Below are 22,764 nucleotides of genomic sequence, written 5' to 3' on the forward strand. Positions count from 1 at the left end.
TTGAACCATTTCGTTTATGTGTTGTGGTATTAATACCACGACATTTTACAGCACAAATTTTTGTATAGTAAGTAAATGGATGATAGGTATGATGATCGCATGGGTTCTGACCCGCTAGTGAACGTGCACGACCCTGGCCACAAAAGTTTTTTTAAATTTGAACCATTTCGTTTGTGTTGTGGTATTGATACCACGACATTTTACAGCACACATTTTTGTATAGTAATTAAAGGGATGATAGGGATGATGATCGCATGGGTCCTGACCCGCTAGTGAACGTGCACGACCCTGGCCACAAAAGTTTTTGTAAATTTGAACCATTTCGTTTATGTGTTGTGGTATTGATACCACGACATTTTACAGCACAAATTTTTGTATAGTAATTAAAGGGATGATAGGGATGATGATCGCATGGGTCCTGACCCGCTAGTGAACGTGCACGACCCTGGCCACAAAAGTTTTTGTAAATTTGAACCATTTCGTTTATGTGTTGTGGTATTGATACCACGACATTTTACAGCACAATTTTTTTTTTAGTAAGTAAAGGGATGATAGGGATGATGATCGCATGGGTCCTGACCCGCTAGTGAACGTGCACGACCCTGGCCACAAAAGTTTTTGTAAATTTGAACCATTTCGTTTATGTGTTGTGGTATTGATACCACGACATTTTACAGCACAAATTTTTGTAGAGTAAGTAAAGGGATGATGGGGATGATGATCGCATGGGTCCTGACCCGATAGTGAACGTGCACGACCCTGGCCACAAAAGTTTTTGTAAATTTGAACCATTTCGTTTATGTGTTCTGGTATTAATACCACGACATTTTACAGCACAAATTTTTGTATAGTAAATAAAGGGATGATAGGGATGATGATCGCATGGGTCCTGACCCGCTAGTGAACGTGCACGACCCTGGCCACAAAAGTTTTTGTAAATTTGAACCATTTCGTTTATGTGTTGTGGTATTGATACCACGACATTTTACAGCACACATTTTTGTATAGTAATTAAAGGGATGATAGGGATGATGATCGCATGGGTCCTGACCCGATAGTGAACGTGCACGACCCTGGCCACAAAAGTTTTTGTAAATTTGAACCATTTCGTTTATGTGTTGTGGTATTGATACCACGACATTTTACAGCACAAATTTTTGTATATTAAGTAAAGGGATGATAGGGATGATGATCGCATGGGTCCTGATCCGCTAGTGAACGTGCGCGACCCTGGCCACAAAAGTTTTTGTAAATTTGAACCATTTCGTTTATGTGTTGTGGTATTCATACCACGACATTTTACAGCACAATTTTTTGTATAGTAAGTAAAGGGATGATAGGGATGATGATCGCATGGGTTCTGACCCGCTAGTGAACGTGCACGACCCTGCCCACAAAAGTTTTTGTAAATTTGAACCATTTCGTTTATGTGTTGTGGTATTGATACCACGACATTTTACAGCACAATTTTTTGTATAGTAAGTAAAGGGATGATAGGGATTATGATCGCATGGGTTCTGACCCGCTAGTGAACGTGCACGACCCTGGCCACAAAAGTTTTTGTAAATTTGAACCATTTCGTTTATGTGTTGTGGTATTGATACCACGACATTTTACAGGACAAATTTTTGTATAGTAAGTAAAGGGATGATAGGGATGATGATCGCATGGGTCCTGACCCGCTAGTGAACGTGCACGACCCTGGCCACAAAAGTTTTTGTAAATTTGAACCATTTCGTTTATGTGTTGTGGTATTGATACCACGACATTTTACAGGACAAATTTTTGTATAGTAAGTAAAGGGATGATAGGGATGATGATCGCATGGGTCCTGACCCGCTAGTGAACGTGCACGACCCTGGCCACAAAAGTTTTTGTAAATTTGAACCATGTCGTTTATGTGTTGTGGTATTGATACCACGACATTTTACAGCACAAATTTTTGTATAGTAAGTAAAGGGATGATAGGGATGATGATCGCATGGGTCCTGACCCGCTAGTGAACGTGCACGTCTTGGCCACAAAAGTTTTTGTAAATTTGAACCATTTCGTTTATGTGTTGTGGTATTGATACCATGGCATTTAGCACACAAAATTTTGTATATTATGTAAAGGGATGATAGGGATGATGATTGCATGGGTCCTTTTGAGCGTGGAATAAGCTTGCTATGGGAGTTTTATTTTTCTAAATTTAAATTTGTAGTGTTTGCAACCCTGTGTGTTGTGCGGATGACCTTGAACGTCCTTAGTTTTGTGGCTGGATTTTGTGGCTAAGATGGGCGAGGTAAATTTACAGGAGAAATGAGGGATGCAAGTACTTAGACGTAACATAACGTAACCAAATCTAACCTAACCTAACGTAAAGTAACGTAAGGTAACCTGAACTAACCTAAAATAACGTAATATTAGTAGATATAAACGAAATTCTATCATTTTTTGGAAAATTATGCGGAACTCCTACACTAATATAACATAAACTAAACTAACCTAACGTAACCTAAACTAGCCTAACCTAACTTAAACTAACCAGCCCTATCCTAAACTAACCGAATGTGAACAGAAATTACCAAAATTGTAACATTTTTTAGAGAAAAGAGCTGGACCCCTTCTGCTAAACATAGGCCAATAAAACAATTGAGAGAAACATCTGAAAAACAGTAGTTACTTCTGTATTACTCGAGCAGACGGGTCTACCAAATTTTGACATATTCTAACAGTTTCAGGTTAGGTTAAAGCTTTGTATTTCTTTTAACAGAATGCATGAATGGTCTCTAACCGAGTCAGTGCAGGAGCACAGCAGGAAGGCCCGAGCGATATCGAGGGGGTCCGTCCGTAGGGACCAGGCGCGTCAGCGACGAGGGGTATACGCATACTTGTATTATCACTCAAAATTCATTTCAATATGTTGTGCACTGACAGTTCACGACAAATGTTTCCCATTATATTTTACCTATAAATTATCTATTTTGGTAGAACCGTCTGCTCGAGTGAACCCGTTACTTGGTCCTAGACTATTTCCCACTATTTGCACTTTTTTGGGATAATAATTTGCACTTGAACGGTACAGATTTAAAATGTGAGGACATTGAAATTTTAATGTACAGTCTGAATAGTATTGAAGGGAAGAGTAATGTTTAAGGAATTTATGTATGTAAACAGAGAACATGTATGTCGCCCTTGAACATAGAAGCTGGGAAGGTTCTGGATCGCTGGCCCCTACGTATATGTTAGTAGCTAGATTGGTTCCTTTTTGTACCAAAGCTCTACTGAATGCACATAGTATTGCTGAGCGAGCGATAGCGAGTAAAGGTAGGTTAATAGCCCCGTAGAGCACGTTGTTTTCTATATTTTACAATGCAGTGTAAAAGGTGGACAGCGTTCTAGAACCCTGCCGAACATGCCAATAATGAACACTTAACATAGGTTGATTTGTAATTTTTGCACTTGTCTTCTTTACTGCGTGTACCAACTACGCAGCTGCTTTCTGCAGTTGAATCTACGCGCGGACCTACTAGTTTCGCCGTGCCTTTTGAACCGGATAGGTAGAAATCCGGTTCGTCTTCTTGTTATGAGTTGTCGTTTTAATGACTTTCAAATATTTTAATTGATAATATATAAATGTATAGACCTATTGACTTCAGAGTGCAAGTTCTATAGGAATTATAAAGCTGTAAGCTCCTAGTAAGAAGGCACCAACCTAATAAGTTTAGAATGAACTAGGCGATGATTGTTGAAATAATTTTACTTTTTTAAACGTAATTATTGGGTCTTGTTTCGTAGAGAGCGTAATTCGGCGGAACCTTACTAAAGTTGGGGTTAAGTTTCGCAGAAAAGGTTCAGAATTACCAACAATTAGCATGGAGAGTAATTTAACTATATTTTTTATTACACCACACCGAAGGAGGTTCGAATCACAGCATACGAAATGAAATTAAATTTCTTTACGTATGTGACTAAGAAATTGCTGCCATTGAAACTACTTGCCTCGGTACATACTTCATTCATGTATTGTACACGATGACACGCACAAATCACAAATAGTCTTGTTAAAACTGAGTTTAAAGCTATTGAATAACTTATACTACACTGCGTTTCTTCATACCAACGAAATGAAAACCAGGTAAATTACTGTTTTACCTGTAAATTTTGGTAATTTATCTGAATTCTGGACCCTTTCTGCAAACACTACCCATGAAGTTCTTCCGTGACGTCAGTAGTTGTAGTAATAGGTAGGCATAAAGTTCCCTAGACGGCATGCTCCAAGTTATATGAATAGTGACTGCTATTGTTGAACAGAACAGAACTTACCTTGACCTAAGGTAAACCAACCTATTACTACTATCAATAAAACTGTTGGCTGGTTGCGATCTGTGGATTTTCTTTTCAACACAAGTACTGTTTTGCCAATAGGTTTTCATGAAGAGTTAATTACTTCAATAATACCGGCAATTCCACTAGTGCCAGCATTTTTCTTCTCTCTTCTTTTATTCCACGAACCATGTATCAATCGTGACTTTTTTTTTTTTTTTTGTCAGCCGCACAAGGAACAGATCCCTCTATACTGTGCGTGAAAACAGGCGTGCTTTACAGTAATCTTAATTATATTTTATTATCGAAATATTTTCTGAAGATATTTTTCATGCCTTCACTTTCAGTTTATTTTATACTTAATTTATTCATATTTTTATATTTTTTAAGGAGGAAAGACCGGGAGCCAAACAATTTCTCAAGGCTTTGCAGTTGCCATTTCAAGGATGGAATGAAAGAGAATGGTCCTACTATATTTGAAAGAAATTTAAGCAAGTACTTCAATTTCACATATCCTGAACGCACTACAAGTAGGTATAAATGAAGTGTTTTGTTTTATTATATTAACAAATGAATTTCATTGCTTATATATGTGGATGACAATTTTAGTGATTACGGGTGGGGATGATAGAAGGAAAATTGTGGTATGGATAATTTCCTTACTTTACAATATTAAAGGGTTCACCTCCGGTGTTGGGGCCCTGGTTTGATCCCAGCTCGCGCTGTGTGGACTTCGTGGTGGACAGACACCGTGCTCGTGGGTTCTCCCGTTTCCTCCCACTTTCTTCATTCCACCATTTCATTCATTTCTCATCATCAGCGTCTCCTTTAGCCTAAACGGCATAGTCATGGGACGTAAAACTTAAAGATTTCATTTTACAATATTAAAGGATAGCGTTAAACTAGTTTATACAAGTGTATAAACTTAGACTTTGGTTAATGCCATGTAGTAGTAGTTTTAGGACTATATAGATTATAGACAAGGTGTCTACCAGTCTGGAAAACCTGGAAAAGTCAGGAAATTTGCAAAGTTTGGGATGTCAGGGAAATATTAGGTAATTTTATAGGCATTTTGGAAATTTTAGTGTTAGGTTAAATTTATATAGCAAAATGGTGAATTTCTGCAGGAGAGTATAATTAAAACGACAACACCTAGATCATAGAATATACAATCACTTAGCAAATCTCGTAGGAAAGTAGGTCACTGATTCGCAGCGGACACCACTTGTGTTTCACTGCTGCAGGAATTCGAGACGGTTTCAGTTGTGTGGTATGACGTTGCGGGCAGTAGCGGCGCTTGGCTTGTAATAGTAGGGGACAAGAAAGGAGCCAAGAAGAATTTTGGGGAAGCGAAACATCCACGTCTGTTTTGCTTTGAATATTATTATCGATTGAATATATTATTATTATTCACCGTTCTACATAGAAAAATGAGGTAGCAAAGGGGGGGGGGGGGAGTGCGAGAACAAATATTGGGTTGGCGGTCGGTCCCAAGTGCTCGCCTGTGATGATATTACCGAGTGCGCGCGCATCGTACCCAGGATTCACTGCGCTACATTTACTGTGACAAAACAAGCGGGAAGTCAAAATCGAGAAAAGCCAATACATCAGGATCAGAGGACTCCAGAATAAACTCACTGGTCTCTTGTCAGATATTTATATTGACCCAGGCAGCCTGACGAGAGTAAGTACAGGGATATGATCGTTGAGTAAGTAGATAAATTGCGATATCCTTTGTCTGTGCGTTTATCGTTCGTAAGTTTTTTTTTTTTTATTATTATTTTTGGCAAGTAGCGAAAGATGTTTAGTGCTTGCCACTAAGAAAAGACGGATCCACATTATAAAAATTTTGATGTTTCATTAAGTTAGGTTTCACTCTTTTTCTGTTGCCGGGTTCGCTTATAAGCAGATGATTTTACTAAATGGAATAGTTATTTATACATGTTGAATAGTCTGTGAATTTCGAAGAGGTACGAAGGACAGTTGTCGAAACTACAAAAGTGTGTTAGCGGTTACAGGCTGAGCAATTTAGCAAACAGTGGTTGGCTCTTCGCTGTTTCTCCGATGTCTCGCTCGCGTAAGTAATACGGTAATAGCTAATTCGTCAGTTAGCGTGCTGTCAATAATTGGTTACCAGTGAACTTCAAGAAAAATTATTAGAATACAGTTTAAGAACCGTTAGAGTATGATTTTTAACTGCCAATGCTATCGGAGTTGGGTTAACTACACAAGGGGGTTCTACGAAAGTAAAAATTTACAGGAGAAAGACTGTGTTAATATTGAACGAAGAGGAAGGACAACCTAACCTAACGTGACCTGATGTAACCGTAGAACATCGAAAAGAAAACGTATCACTTAGGAAAAATATCCGTAGAACCGTCGGTAATATACCAGATTAGTTCCCCATGCCATATAGCGTTGCCAACGATGCATATCAGTGTTTTTTTTGCTTTGTAGTGACGTTCACAGTCGCATACGAAGTACAAACACGTTTAAAGACACTTAAGGTAGGACGCCCCCTGTTAATCTTGCGCAAAAATCAAACAATTGACATGTGATTTTAGCGCATAAATAAGATCGAGGGTTCCCCCAAAGCGAAAACTCTATAGAGTGACCTCCACCCTTGTTTATGCGCTAAAAACACATGTCAATTGTTGGGTTTTTGCGCTTGTTTAACATAGGGGGGTCTTACCTTAAGTGTCTTTGAAGGCAAGGTTCTAGAACACAGGTCCCCTCTTCCTATTTATCTGTAATCAAGACCGAAAACAACGTGCCTTGCGGGGCTCTAACCCGCCTCCACTTGCTAACGATCGCTCGGCAATACTATATGAATTAAATATTAAGGTTTGGTACAGAAAGGACCCAACCTAGCTACTGACCTATGTGGGGGGACCTGTGTTTTAGAACCTTCTCGTCTTTGAACCTGTTTGTACTTCGTGTGTGCGACTGTGAACGTCACTACAAAGCAAAAAGCACTGATATACATTGTTGGCAACGCTATATGGCATGAAAACCTAATCTGGTATATTACCGTTGTTTTAAGTAAGGTGTGTTTTTAGAAAGCTCCCAACTAGGGGGGGGACCACATTTAATACGCATAAACAATTGAAAGTGTTTCCCAATTGGAAGCTCTCTTTCTACGCATTTTTTTAAAAATATAACGTAATAAGGAGCAAAGATGACTGGGAAAATATTTAGTATCGGCATCTTTTTTTTTTTTTTTTTTTTTTCAACAAAGACGTAGCTATGAAAGTAGAACAACAATTGCTCGACAGGCAAAGTTAGGTTAGATTACGTTAGCTAAAATTAAGTATAGTTTTCTTTTTTGTTTAATTATACTAAGTAACGGCACTGACTGTCACGTTGATTCACCTGTAACCGCAATTTCGGAAATAGAATTTGCGAAAAAAAAAAGTAAACCTGGCCACGTTGGTTAGCATATGTCCTCTACGAAAAATCAGTTTCAGATCTAGATTTTCCATTCGGTAAAAACAAACAGAAATATGACACGCGCCGTAGGCCATTTCCTTCCCATACTGCAATGCTTTTGCAAATGGTTCCAGCCGTCACAGGGTATCTTTGCGCTTTTCACGAAAATGTTGTCATGTTCAACACCATTTTTCACTTACAAAATGTATTTACAAAGCTTGAAACTCCAGTATTTCAGTATTTTGACTAAAACCGGGGTGATGATACTGAACTTATCCCGATGAATGAGAGAAGAAGCTAAACTTTGCAATTAATGATAGAACTAGGCTTACTAAAATGAATATGGTGTATTAATGCTTGCAGGATTGCCGTTGGAAAAGGCATTTATTCCGAAGTTGCCATCCCGCTTCGTTAAGTTAGTTTAGAATACGTTAATGTTAGGAAGCAAATTAAGTTAGATAGGTCGAGTTTCTTACCTCCATCTTTTGAATGGGCTGGAAACTACGCAATTTGACCTTTGCCCCGCTCGCCTCCCCCCCACGGCACGGCCCTGCTTCGCACAATAAACCTTAAACGTCATTTGTGTTCATATTGTAAAAATAAAGTGCGGATTTCTAATTAAGAAAACGGACCAGAATATATTAACACTAGAAGGACCAAGCCGTCGTTTTGACGGCATCACGTAAAACAATTTTCTATATCTCATATATTTCTTTGACTGACGCAACCATACTTTAGGACTTTTATTATTTTAAAGAGAGATTTGATATAGCATATAAACATTGTTTGTCTATTTTAAATAAGTACATATTTTTGTTGAATACCCCTAGAAGGACCAGACCGTCAATTTGACTGCCTCATTTAAAAATCTATATTTTGCTGTTGATGTGGACTGTTTTATAGGTTGTACGCTATATGGTACGCTCTCTGTTGGAAATAATAAATTTTGAAATATTTTACATTATTTTTTCCAACGAGTTTTCTATTTGAAATGTTTTATTTCTGCTTTTCATTGTTGTAAGGAAAAAGATATATGGCACTTCTTTGAATATATTTTCTTCTTCAATTATGTTCGTATCTCGTAGTAACATTGTTCTCTGTAGAAATAAAAGTTTTCTTGGAGGTACATATGAACAATTACAAAAGCAACATGAGACCTGATAAAGTGTTACGTACTTTCTAAGATTTGAGTGAAAATCAATTTCGCTTGGAAAAACAACAGGGAGACTGCTTCGATGAACACAGCAGTAGTAGCGACAATGCAGTGTCTGAAGCTACTTTTTCGGATAAGAGAAAGGAAACAGATACAGAAGTTTCCAGAAGTAATCGATCAAATATTTTTATAGGAGCTCACGGGACACGTTGGAGTAAAGTGGACAAACAGAACAAAGCTGGGCATACTGCCTCACAGGACATCCTTCGCGAGAAACCTGTTTGTTATATTATGATTTACATCATATTGAAGATGATGATTTTGGTAATGCTTTTCGCTTGTTCATAGACGAAACAATGTTGAGAAACATTCTGAAATGCACCGTTATTGAAGCTCAGAGAGCGTCAAGATTCTCTTTGGCTCCTGTCAATTACAGAACCCATTTTATTTCTAGCAATATTCATATTTCGTGTAGCTTCAGATATACCCGTAAAGGAACTATAAAACGTAAGCTATGGACCAGTGTTTTACAGAACCATTATGGAAAGAAAGTTTTTTTTTTTTTTTTTTTTTTTTAATAATGAAGTATCTTTGATTTGGTGAAAAATGTCCTAGCTCTTCAAGGCTAAAAGCAAACAACTTTGCTTTGGCATCATCTGTGTAGAACTTATTCATTGAGAATTGTATCAGGCACTAAAAAACCCACGACAGTGCTTTTGTGGATGAACAGTTATTCTCTACTAAAATGAGATGCGAATTCATGTAATGTATGCCTAAACAAGCCTGAAAAATTTGGATTCAAATTTGGTTGTAAAGTCACGGTATGAACTAAAAGTATGTTCCTACCTGGAAAACTATTAAGAACGACGTCGGGACTTACAATTAGGCGAATATATTGTTCTGAAAACGATGGATCCTTTTATCAGCAGAGGAATGAATGTTACTTGCGATAACTTTTCTTACAGGTTAAAAATGAGCCGAATCTTTGAAAAAGAAACAGATGATCTTGATTGGTAGTCTGCGTAACAGGAGAATTTCCCAAAATGTGCTTGAATGAGAAAGAAAATGATATGTTCACTACAGACGTATATGAAGATCAATCAGGAAATCCACTCGCTGTACACAAGTGTAAGCGCAAGAAAAGTGTTGCTGTCTTGAGTTCAGTGCATACAAGTTGAAATAAAAATATATTGAAAATGTAATTTACTTCCATGTAATAAAAAGTTCGATATAAAACTATTTTGGTACATTATACACAGGTCTGTGCTAAAGAAAAGTAGCCCAGCCAATGTTTACAGGGCAGCTAGGGTGATCACGTGACTAGTATAAAAAGGATTCCATACGTAGGAATGCAAGTACTATTCCTTTATTTTAATTTTTCTTGTCACTGTTCTGTGGGCGAACTTCCGATATTAATATTATATTTAATATATTGACGGGGTTTAGTGGATTACCTGCATTATATCACGAGAAAAATTTACATAAAACATAAGCTAGTCGATTAAACAGATTAAATTCAAGCTAAAATAAGAGAAATATAAAGAAAAATAATATACATCTCTTGGAATTAAATAGCGGTCAAAATGACGGCTCGGTACTTCTAGGGAGGTAAAAGTTTTGGTCCTTCTAGTGTTAAATTGCACCATACGTTACAAATGTTTAGAATTTTCTTTGAGAACTTGAATTTGGAGGTTTTCGTAATGCACACCATCGGCCATAATATCAACGTTTTCTTCAATTTTGGATGGTAAATTTTAATGTTTTTAGATTTGATACCCTGAGAGAATCCTACCACACAATCAGAAAAGGTGGATAAGAGGAGCTTATAATATTAAATGCTTTTCGTTTCTCATTAAATACTTTTAGTTTCTGCCTTTTCAAGTGTAATGAGAGGCAAACTGCTCAATCGAGGCCTTTTAAAAATGAAAATAGGTCTATTTCTCGTGGTTTGTTTCTAATGTTTTAATGAATGCATTTTATAACTTTGTTTTACGTTTGCACTTTGTTTTACGTTTACTTTGGAATGCAAGATATTTTATAGAGGATACTATTGTTGCAGTGTGCGAAGCCACTACAAGTGACGAGTCTAGGAGGGAAAAAAAAGCTGTTTTTTTTCCTTCAATTTTTATGCATTTCGAAATCTGAAAGTGACCGAAGTTGATTTTTGGGTTAAAGTCATCTTTCGATATGAAGGTTTTTGGTGTTGAATATCAAAGCAATCCTAGTAAAGCCCACTTCGGCCTTCTTATCCGGCTAGTGTTTTTGCATTTGACGACTGCTGTGGTATTTGAAAAGTGTCGGACAAGGCAACCACTATGTTCAAATAAAGTGTGTAAAAATTAGAATAAACCATTTGATGTTTAATATTTTGATCAAAAATATTCTTTTTCAATGCAGATGCTGTTATGAAATCACATCCCAACACAGCCCAAGATTCAATAAAGAAATGTAGACTAGGATTTCTGAATCAAGCCAAAACGAGGTTAACTCGAAGGTGAGTAAGCAATTTTACGTTCGTTCGTACTCAGGATCTTTTATGATAAGCATTGGATAGCAAAGCTAAAAAGCATTTTTTGATGGTAATAAATAACTTTTCTTCCATGATTACTCATCAGTTGAAGCAAATACTTCGGTTATTCAGCGATTTTTTCTTTTAAAAAAGTAGCACTAAGAAACAGTTAAGAATTCAGCAGTCATTATGAAATGAAACCAGTTGTCACTTCAAAAGCAGTACAATCTTCATATCGTCCCTAGTATTCTTTTGAAATAATGAAAAAAGAAAAATACAAGTTTGAACCAATGCAAGAAAATTTGTTTTCAGGGAAAGCACTTTATAACCATATGGAGGGTGTAATGGCGCTGATTTTTATATTTTTGTAGTGTGTTTGCTTACGAGGAAAGTACACGAATCATGAGAATTGGATTTTTTTTTTATGAAACTTTGTGTTAAAATTAAGTTCTAGCTGCTAAGCAGGACAGTAGTGGTCATTCGTTTCACAAATGTTCCATTGAGCTGCTACATGCATGCTATTTTGAAATAAAATAGGCAATAAAATGTGAAGAATACCTGTTTGGATCCGTCACGAAGGAAATATTGGCAGATCCAACTCAACTATTGAAAATCGGGGTAGATAGCTTATGTTTGAGGGCACTTCCAGTGCAATGTCACCATCTTAAAAGCCGCCATATTGAATTGCAAACATATAGTATAAATGAGAATGGAGTCATGTGGGGTATCAAAGAGCACTGGAATTGTAAGCAGTCTACATATCTTGCCACTTGTGAGTTAATAGCTGTCTCACACAGGAATGTATGGAAGCCATTCGACCTTCAAAAACAAATCTTTTGGTGTGTTGTAATTAATGAAAGTTAAGTTGCTTATTAAACTATCCTCATGAGGAATTTAAATCTTTGGTGGATGGCCACATGTGATGGAATAATGAGCTAGGTTCGTTCTCTGTATCCAGGTTGTAAGGATGGGTATAGGTAGGCAAAATATAGAGAAAATAAAGGAGTACATTCCACTACGCTGCAGAAGCAACGCTAGAAACAAACCACAAGATATGCGTAGAACTAAAGCAGGTAGCAAAGTACACAGAAACACAAAGAAGAACGAACAGAGATTGGATATGGCGTGATGTGTACGCTCCTCCAGCCTTGCCAGATCGGCCACACTTCAAATACATGGTAGCATTATGAATGTTGCCTGAGTTCAGAATGAAGGATGTTTCTATTTATAGATAAAAATGTTTTATTATAGTAACATTTTTTTTCGAACCTATTACTTTGACATGTGGAACATTTTGTTGATGTTTATACTAAACAAAATCCAAGTAATATAAAACAGGTCATGGTAATAGGCTCAGGGAAAACAATAAACAACTTAATAACTTTTATTCATGATCACAAACCATCCTTAAATCTGGATTCAGGCAAATGCTACTACGTACATTAAGTCTAGTCAATGCTGCAGGAATGACGTTACATAGACACCACGCCGCCATATGCACTCTGTTTGTTCTCCTTTGTTTCCTGTTCACTCTGTTAGTTGCTTTAGTTCTTTCTACGTGAGTTTTATTCGCTTTTGTTTCTTAGTGGTATGTATTCGTTTGTTTTAATAATATTTTGCCTTGTATCTTTACTAGCTCGCCACAATAGAAGGAATTTGCTTATTTTTTCATAACATGTGGTAGCTATTTTCTCATGAGAGGATATATGAGTCGGTTACCACTCTGTTATTAATTTGAATCATTTTCTCAAGCGCCTTTGCATCTAACGATGGTGTATTCTGTGAAACCATGTATGGAAATAAAATGGCTAAAACAATTATGTTTACAAAGAATATTCAATTGTGCGTGGTTTACATTTTCTATAACGAAAGAGGACGCCGGGTGCATATAGGGCCAAGCCACATTTTCCGACTTCCCAGATAATACGTTTTAAAAATTTAGAGCAGTTATGACCAACGCCTTGGGATTACGGAGTCAGAGATTGCAAATTCCGAAACGTCGATGGTCATAGCAGGCATTCAATTTTCAGAAACTTCTTTATATTTCATCATTTTTAAAGACCGCGTTGGTATTTGTGGTAATAAAACAAAATGTCTGCAACCATCAACTTTCTCAACCATTTTAGGATATTCGGGGATATATACATTATCCCAAAACACCCTAAAAACATAGGGACTATAGTTGAAAAAGAAAGAACAATAAAGTAATGCTCTCCAAGACTATACAACACATGAAAAATGTTTAAAGTGAATAGTATCCCTCACGAAACGTTTAGAAAAATTTTTGTTTTCAAAAACTGGTTCAAAAAAAAAAAAAAAAAAATTAAAAACTGAAGGCTATATTATTCCGTATGAAAGGCTAAGAAAATTGCCTGCTCGATTATTCACCAAATCAGGAATCACTTTTAAAAATCGGGTACCGAAGTTCATGGACCTCCTCACAATTCGAGTCTTCGAGGCAGAAATTCAACTCTGCTTGTTTTTGTTCTATAATTCCTGCAATAATTAGCATGAAAGTAAATGATTTTAATGTAAACACACATGTCATCATGAACCAAAAGTACAAGGGAAGTCTTATTATCTTTCGAAAATTTGACGTACAACGTTTGTATATTTAAAATCACAAATTGGGGTAACAAAGAATCTCGAGAGTCTCATGTGCTAGCTTCAGTTGTATGAGGATTCCAAAGTCTTATGGCCATTGAATCACAATTCACAGTGATATAAAATCACAGGCCGAACTGCTGGACTTAAACGAAATTTGGTGCGAAGGTGTGTCTTGAAGAGCAAGTTATGGAGAAAAAGAAAATTTTGGCCAGGTCGCCATCTTGAATGGAATAGGGCCGCCAGTCAATATACCGGTTAGAAAGTGCCTAACGCGAACCACTAAGGCTAGAAAAGCGAAATTTGCTATCATGTTGTATCATGAACAGTAGTTTGCGGAAAATTACGAAGTATTAAACAATTCGCAATCTTGAGTTTATGACCACCGAAAGTGGATCATTAAGTCTAGGTTACGTTAAAAACACGATCCAAAATAGTGGGAGGGGCCGCGGTGGCTCAGTGATAGAGCGTTCACCTCTGGTGTTTGGGGTCCCGGGTTCGATCCCAGCCCCCGCCAAATAAACTTTGTGGTGGACAAACACCGTGTGCGTGGGTTTCCTCGGGGTTCTCCCGTTTCCTCCCACTTTCTTCATTCCACCATTTTCATTCATTACTCATCATCAGTCTCCTTTAGCCTAACCGGCATAATCGTGGGACGTAAAACTCGAAGATCTCATTTCCAAACTAGCGGGAAAACGTAATATGAAAAAGCTGCACAGGCTAGAGAAACGAAATTTGCTCTGATGATGTATCATGAAGAGTAGTTTACTAAACAATTGCGAAATTTTCAAAACGTTACAATTTTTAACGAAAAATGAGCACCAAGTATCGGAAGCAAAATTAAATCATCGGAAGCAATACAACATAGGTGATTTATTCTGCCACCTGTTGAGGGAATTATGCACTTCACGTTGTGTTTCCATATCATTGCTGCAACAGAGGATAGTTTTTTTTTCTCTTTCCTCAATGTCACTTGGCACTGTAGCATCCGTGGTCCTCAGATATTTCCTTGTCAATACGTGAGAAATTGACTCTCGCCTTAATTATATCATGTTGATAATCGAATGTTATAGCACAAATGCATAATACTTTGAATTTTCATTTCAGAGAAGGCAGAAGCAGTACTCCAGTTTCCTTGGATGAGAGCAAAAACACTACTCGAGTTTCAGTGGATGAGAGCGAAAGCACTACTCGAGTTTCAATGGATGAGAGCGGAAGCACTATTAGAGTTACTCTGGATGAGAGAGCATCCTCATCTGGAGGTGGACTCTCAGCAGCACGCAGTCTCAGCTTCCAACGGAAGAACAGTGATGACGAAAAGTGGTGATAAGTCTGTTTTGAGTTTGTAGTTTTTGTTGGGTGCTAATCTTGAAGGAAAGTTACACATAATGAAGTGAGAGTCGTTTAGCTTGTATGCGTATATGAAACAAGACCTAGCCTCCAACGGAAGAACAGTGATTACGAAATATTTGTAACTATTTGTAAGAAGTAATCCGGACAACTGAAGAGACTTGTTTATATATGGTTGAAACCGCACACGGTTGATAAATCTGCTTTGTACATTTAGTTTTTGTTAGGTGATAATCAAGGAAAGTTGTTCATAATGAAAAGAGAGTCGTTTAGCTTGTATGCATATGAAACAAGAGTTAATGTTTACCATCGGGGTAGTTATCGACAAAGACGCATTGTACATAGTTTCCAGTAATATAACTTTTGTTCATACACGAGATAATTTGCAGCATCTGTGCTGTAGGTAGTCTGCTATATTATGAACTGAAAGATAGGCATCATTCAAATACCTCATTCACTTTTTTTTTTTGCAAAGTTGTAGTTACTTGTATTAAATTATGACAAAATGGTCGTATGGTATCGGCAGAGAAGGGATTTATAAACCTACCAGTTGGTATGACTCAAACAGTTTGTAAGAAAAATTACCCCCAAAAATATTTAACTATTTATCGAAATAAAGTAATTAGTATGGCAAAAGGGTGTATAGTGTGAAGTATTTTTATAATTGAGTATATGGGAAACTGCATGGTACGAATGGATTTTTAGGTACATTGTACTCACCCCACGGACCTGGATTTTTGACAGCATCGACTAAAGCATGAAGACCGGCAAATAATAGTTAAAAACCACGATGGAGTGTTTTATAGTTTGTGACCTCAGTTCCAGATAAAAAATGAGAAATGGAGAATTTTAACGTGTAGCAAAATATTCCTCACCAAATAACTCTCCAACTTCCAACCTCAATTCGCCTCCGAATTTGCACCAAGCAAGGCGAGCATATATAAAACACAACCGGATGTTTTTGTTTCTCAACATAAGATAGTATTTAGCTGAAGTGACTGTTTGCAAATAAGAATTTTGAAAATGAATCCTGTATCGTGCAGATGCTATGCAACCAGTTTGTGAGAGTGATGACTGGGTCGCTTCTCGATCAAGTGTGTCTATACGCCAGATATTGGCACACGTTTGTTTCTGGATGCATGTTCCGATAGTTCGGCGAAAAAGCTTCCGGGTGTGTTCTATTTGTGCTTGATGAGAAATCAGGTTGAAGGTTGCACAGTTCGAAATTTTGATATTTTCTTCCATTTTCGCTCAATTTTCAAACTCAAAAAGTTGTGAAGAGGCTTCAGATATTGGCATCTGGTACTAAGTGTTATTATATATACACAACAATTTGCTTTTCTCAACTTTTTTTTCTATAAAACAGTTTTTGTTAATCCCCTTATGCATTCTGTAATATGATCACTGAGTATTGTTATAGTTTTTAGTACATTGTCATCCTAAAGTCAAAATCAAGCAATAAATATATAATGCCCTTTATTTACAGTATAGTATTTTTTAATGTTTCATCCTAATCTTCTTATAGTTATTTTTACATGCTTGCCCTCACACATTCTAATACGGTTGTGCCATTACCATGATTTTTACTGTTTTTTTTTTTCGACATGTCAATTTGGAAAGGCTTAATCCTTTGTTCTTGGAGCCATCTGGATGCCGCCATGTTTGTTTATGCATTTGGAAGTGTTTGTTTTCCCTTGTGCATTATCTTCGAGTATAATGTGTTGTTATTGGGTAATTAGTCGTCAATTGCTACTTTGCTGAGTGATTATGCAGCCGACTTTGTAAAATTTTGGATTAAAATGTACAGGCCAAATTCGTTGAAAGGTCAAATTTATTAGATTTGTTTCAGTGGCTCGCTTTTAAGTCGAAATCTCCCTACGAGGAACCAGAGAAAGTTTCCGTATCCATTACAAGAGTAAATGATGGAATAAACGTTGATGTAACCTTCAGAAATATTCAGGTTTAGGCTTAAATATAAACTAATTATTTGCTGAGCAAAACTATATTTTCATTAAAATTCAAAACGTGTTACAGTTTCGCCAACTAACTCTGGCTTCATCAGACACTAATAAAAATATATAGCTTTGCTCAGCAAATAATTAATTTATATTTAATTATAACAAAGCAAATCTTCTACTTATGGAAAATATCACAGGTTTAGGCGTTTTCTATTGCTTTTTTAGTATTTATGTATACATATATATAAATTAAATGACGTTAAAATAGTCTTTAATAAGTTACTTCTTATTTTATGAATAAGCAAAGTGCAGCTGGAAGGTAGCAAACTATCATCTATATTTGCTCTCTCCAAAAGGATGTGGGCTGATGAGGGTCATTTTTCGCCCATCGAACATCGGAAAAATGTAAAGTGTCTCTAGAGGCTAGATACATTCTGTTCTCTCAAAGGTCGAAAGACACACTGAACCAAAATAAATTGTTCCTCATCAAAGCTTACACAGCGTTATATTATTAGGAGTCTGGTTTATTTAGGTTCATTGAATCCTTCTTACCACAAGCCTCTGTCAACGACAGCAAACATTGTCAAAATGACGCAAAGTTGCCTCTTTTGGGGCACTAATTTCTATGACTTATTTTCTTACGTATGTATTATATTCACATACAAAACATATCTTCCAGTATACAGATATTGCAAACTTGTCTGAATCGGACTCTTAATTTTTCCGGTGTTCGATGGGCGAAAAATGACCCTTATCAGCCCATCTCGTTTGTTTTTTTATGTAGTTGTACTAGTTTGAAGACAATTGCTGCGAATTTTGGTTAAGATATGTAGAAAAATTCTGAAACTAGTGAGATACAAGTCAGAATATAAACTGCTTGGGATTTAAAGACTATTAAAGCATGCGAAACACAATGTCTCATTCCGATTACATTTAGGAAGAACCTGGAAATAACAATGAAAAATATCTTCTAAACGTCACAGGTGATTACTCCATGAATGCAACCGAAATGGTAGATTGTGTTTCCTATGTTTTAATAATATTAAATCGCAAGAAGTTAATATTTTGACTTATACCTCGATCACTAGTTTCAGAATTTTGATACGTATTTTAGCCTTATACCAAATTTGCAACAAACAATACCTTCTAAATTTGCTACAAACATTACCTTCTAAATTTGCTACAAACATTACCTTCTAAATTTGAAACAAACATTACCTTCTAAATTTGCAGCAAACATGATCTTGCGATCGTGAAAACACTTTCTGCAACGTTGCTGCAAACCTTTTAATATTTTCACCAAATTTATCAGCTCATTTTCGGAAATTTTGACAAGAAAATTTGCACAAAATATTTGCAGCAAAGTCCTGGCAAACTTTCCTGCTGTGCAGTCGCAAACATTTCGTTTGTATTGGCAAATGTTTTCGTTTTCTGAGGCAACTTTGCTGCAAACTCAGCCAGCGTCAACTTCGTTATTTGCATTGAACTTTCGGCAAATTTTCTCATTTGAAAAGGCAAGTTTTTTGCAAACTTTTTAGTTTGCCTTTGCAAATTTTTAAACATTTTTTAAAAATTTTCTGTGCTATCTGGGATATAATATTGCAAATTTGCAAGTGCATTTATTTACAATACAATTTGAAGTCATAAAGAAACTGAAGACTTTGGGGCAAACAACCTGTCAAGTCCAAAAAGTAAAACTATAAAGGAGATAGCTTCACAAGGGTTTCTCTTCATCCGATTTTCTTCAAACTTAGCACACATATACTAGACCGAAAACAAATGAACACGTGTTTTTTGTTTCTTTCAGAGAACAGGTTGAGGGCGCAAAGGGTCCCTTTTCAAAAAGAAGGTCCACTTGATTTAAAAGGTCCACATTAAAGAAACGAAACTCTGCCGATGCAAAGATGACTTCAAAGTACAAAATACTGGTTTTGTCGTTTTTGAGAGAGAAGTTTTCCAGAGGCAATGCTCCTTCGAAATGACAAAGGACCCCACACAATCTTTACGGGAATTGGATTTCGGTGGAATTGCTTAAAACCGTGTTATGCTGTAGATATGATGTTCCTGAGAAAAAGTCTCAATGGGCTCAACTACAAATCATTAGCCGTTTGGCCACCAAAAGACCACTTTTTAAAAGAAAGCCGAAGAAAACTACATTCGAGATTTTGGACAAAATGACAAAAATCGTGATGTTGTAGATATTGTGATTCCAAGAAAAAGTCTTAATGGGCATAATCGCCAACCACTAATTTTTTGGCCACTACAGGGCCACTTTTTTGAAAACAGCCAAGTATAGTGATATCCTGAATTCCAATAAAAATGACTGAAATTGTGATATGTTGTAGATGTAGTGATCCTGAGAAACTCTCAATAAGCACAACCACCAACCACTGGCCGTTTGGTAACTACAGAGCCACATTTTTTCAAACAACAGAACTTAACGTTATTTTGGATTTCATTGGAATTGCATGAAACCGTGATGTGTTGTAGCTATAATGATTCTGAAATAAGGTCTTAATGGGCACAACCACTAATCACTGACCGTTTGGCCACTACGAGGCCACTGTTTTGAAATTAACCAAGGATGGTGATATTCTGGATTCGGTAAAAATGACTGAAACTGTGATATGTTGTAGATATTGTGATGCTGAGAAAAGGTCTTAATAGGCCCAACCAGTAATCACTGAAAGTTTTGCCACAACGAGGCCACTTTCTTGAAAGTAACTGAAGATGGTGATGTTCTGGATTTCGGTAAAAATGACTGAAACTGTGATATGTTGTAGATCTTGTGATTCTGAGAAAATGTTTTAATGGGCACAATCAATAATCATTGGCCGTTTGGACACTGCGAGGCTACTTTTTGGAAAGTAATCAAAAATGTTGGTGTTCTGGATATAGGTAAAAATGACTAAAACTGTGATATGTTGTTGATATTGTGATTCTGAGAAAAGGTTTTAATCGGCACAACAAATAATCACTGACCGTATGGCCACTACCTGGCCACTTGCTTGAAAGTAACCGGAAATGTAGATGGCCGGGATTTCGGTAAAAATGACTGAAACTGTCATACGTTGTAAACATAATGATTCTGAGAAAAGTTCTTAATGGGCATAGCCACTAATCACTGACCATTTGGCCACTACCAGGCCACTTGCTTGAAAGTAACCGAAAAGGTTGATGGCCTGGATTTCGGTAAAAATGACTGAAATGTGATATGTTGTAGACATGGTGATTTTGAGAAAATGTCTTATTGGGCACAATCAATAATCATTGGCCGTTTGGACACTGCGAGGCTACTTTTTGGAAAGTAATCGAAAATGTTGGTGTTCTGGATATAGGTAAAAATGACTAAAACTGTGATATGTTGTTGATATTGTGATTCTGAGAAAAGGTTTTAATCGGCACAACAAATAATCACTGACCGTATGGCCACTACCTGGCCACTTGCTTGAAAGTAACCGGAAATGTAGATGGCCGGGATTTCGGTAAAAATGACTGAAACTGTCATACGTTGTAAACATAATGATTCTGAGAAAAGTTCTTAATGGGCATAGCCACTAATCACTGACCGAGGCCACTTTTTGAAAGTAACCGAAAATGGTGATGTTCTGGATTTAGGTAAAAATTACTGAAACTGTGATATGTTGTAGATATTGTGATTCTGAGAAAATGTCCTAATGGTCACAACCAATAATTACTGACCGTTTGACTACTGCAGGGCCACCTTTTTCAAAGTAACGGAAAATTGTGGTTCTGGATTTCTGTAAAAACGACTGAAACCGTGATATGTTATAGATATTGTGGTTCTGAGAAAAGATCTTAGTGGGCACAGCCAATAATCACTGGTTGTTTGGACACTACGAGGTCACATTTTGAAAGCAAGCGAAAATGGAGATGTTCTGGATTTCGGTAAGAATAACTGAAACTATGATATGTTGTAGATATTGGGATTCTGAGGAAAGGTTTTTATAGGCACAACCCCTAATCACTGACCGTTTGGCCACTACGAGGCCATCTTCCTTGAAAGTATTCGAAAATGGTAATGTGGATTTCGGTAAAATGAATGAAACTGTTATATGTTGTAGATATTGTAATTCTGAGAAAAGGTCTTAACGGGCGCAACCACTAATTGCTGACCGTTTGCCACTACGAGGCCACATTTTAGAAAGTAACCGAAAATGGCGATGTTCTGGATTTAGGTAAAAATGACTGAAAGTGTGATATGTTGTAGATATTGTGATTCTGAGGAAAGGTCTTTATAGGCACAACCCCTAATCACTGACCGTTTGGCCACAACGAGCCCATCTTCCTTGAAAGTAACCGAAGATGGTGATGTTCTGGATTTCGATAAAAATAACTGAAACTGTGATATGTTGTAGACATTGTGATTCTAAGAAAAGGTGTTAATTAGCACAACCAATAATCACGGACAGTTTGGCCACTACGAGGCCACATTTCTGAAAGTAACCGAAAATGGTAATGTTCTGGATTTCGGAAAAAAGTGATTGAAGGGGTGATATGTTGTAGATCTTGTGATCCCGAGAAAAGGTATTTATGGGCTCAATCACTAATCACTGACCGTTTGGCCACTACGAGGCTACTTTTTCGAAAGTAATCGAAAATGTTAATGTTCTGGATTTAGGTAAAAATGACTGAAACTGTGATATGATGTAGATATAATGATTCTGAGAAAATGTCTTAATGGGCATAACCACTAATCACTGACCATTTGGCCACTACGCGGCCAGTTTTTGAAAGTAACCAAAAATTATGATGGCCTGGATTTCGGTAAAAATGACTGAAACTGTGACATGTTGTAGATATTGTGATTCTGAGAAAGGGTCTTAATGGGTACAACCAATTATCACTGACCGTTTGTCCACTACGCGGCCAGTTTTTGAAAGTAACCAAAAATTATGATGGCCTGGATTTCGGTAAAAATGACTGAAACTGTGACATGTTGTAGATATTGTGATTCTGAGAAAAGGTCTTAATGGGCATAACCACTAATCATTGACTGTTTGGCCACTATGAGGCCACTTTTTTGAATGTAACCGAAATAGGTGATGTTCTGGATTTCGGAAAAAATGACTGAAATTGTGATATGTTGTCGATATGGTGATTCTGAGAAAAGCTCTTAATGGGCACATCCACTACTCACTGACCATTTGGTCAGTACGAAACATCTTTTTTGAAAGCAGCCGAGTCGAAGATAGCGATATTCTAGTTTCGGTCAAAGTGACAAACCGTGATGTGTTGTAGATATTGTCATCCTGAGAATAAGCATCAATGGACACATCCACAAATCATTAATCGTTTGGTCACTACAGGGCGACTTTCCTGAAAACAGCCGAGTATAACGATTTTTGAATTTCGGTAAGGTTGAGTAAAACTAAGATGTGTTGATTTCATCATGAGGAAAATCTTAATGGACACAATCATCGAATTATGAG

At 36.9% G+C, this 22,764-nt stretch overlaps 1 protein-coding gene across 1 annotated transcript in view; it reads left to right on the plus strand.

Annotated features, from left to right (window-relative positions):
* LOC145678350 (uncharacterized) overlaps positions 1-17,531 on the plus strand; it is a 50,157-nt gene extending 32,626 nt beyond the window's left edge. The window contains exons 2-4 of the mRNA XM_081748398.1: positions 4,699-4,838; positions 11,288-11,384; positions 15,111-17,531. Coding sequence (XP_081604524.1) covers positions 4,760-4,838; positions 11,288-11,384; positions 15,111-15,330 — 396 coding nt within the window. The 5' untranslated portion in view covers positions 4,699-4,759 and the 3' untranslated portion in view covers positions 15,331-17,531. The remainder of the gene's footprint in view (positions 1-4,698; positions 4,839-11,287; positions 11,385-15,110) is intronic.
* The last annotated feature ends 5,233 nt before the right edge of the window (positions 17,532-22,764 follow it).

Source organism: Thermobia domestica, chromosome 2 (genome assembly GCF_964235325.1).
Source record: "Thermobia domestica chromosome 2, izTheDome1.hap1.1, whole genome shotgun sequence".
Lineage (NCBI taxonomy): Eukaryota > Metazoa > Arthropoda > Insecta > Zygentoma > Lepismatidae > Thermobia > Thermobia domestica.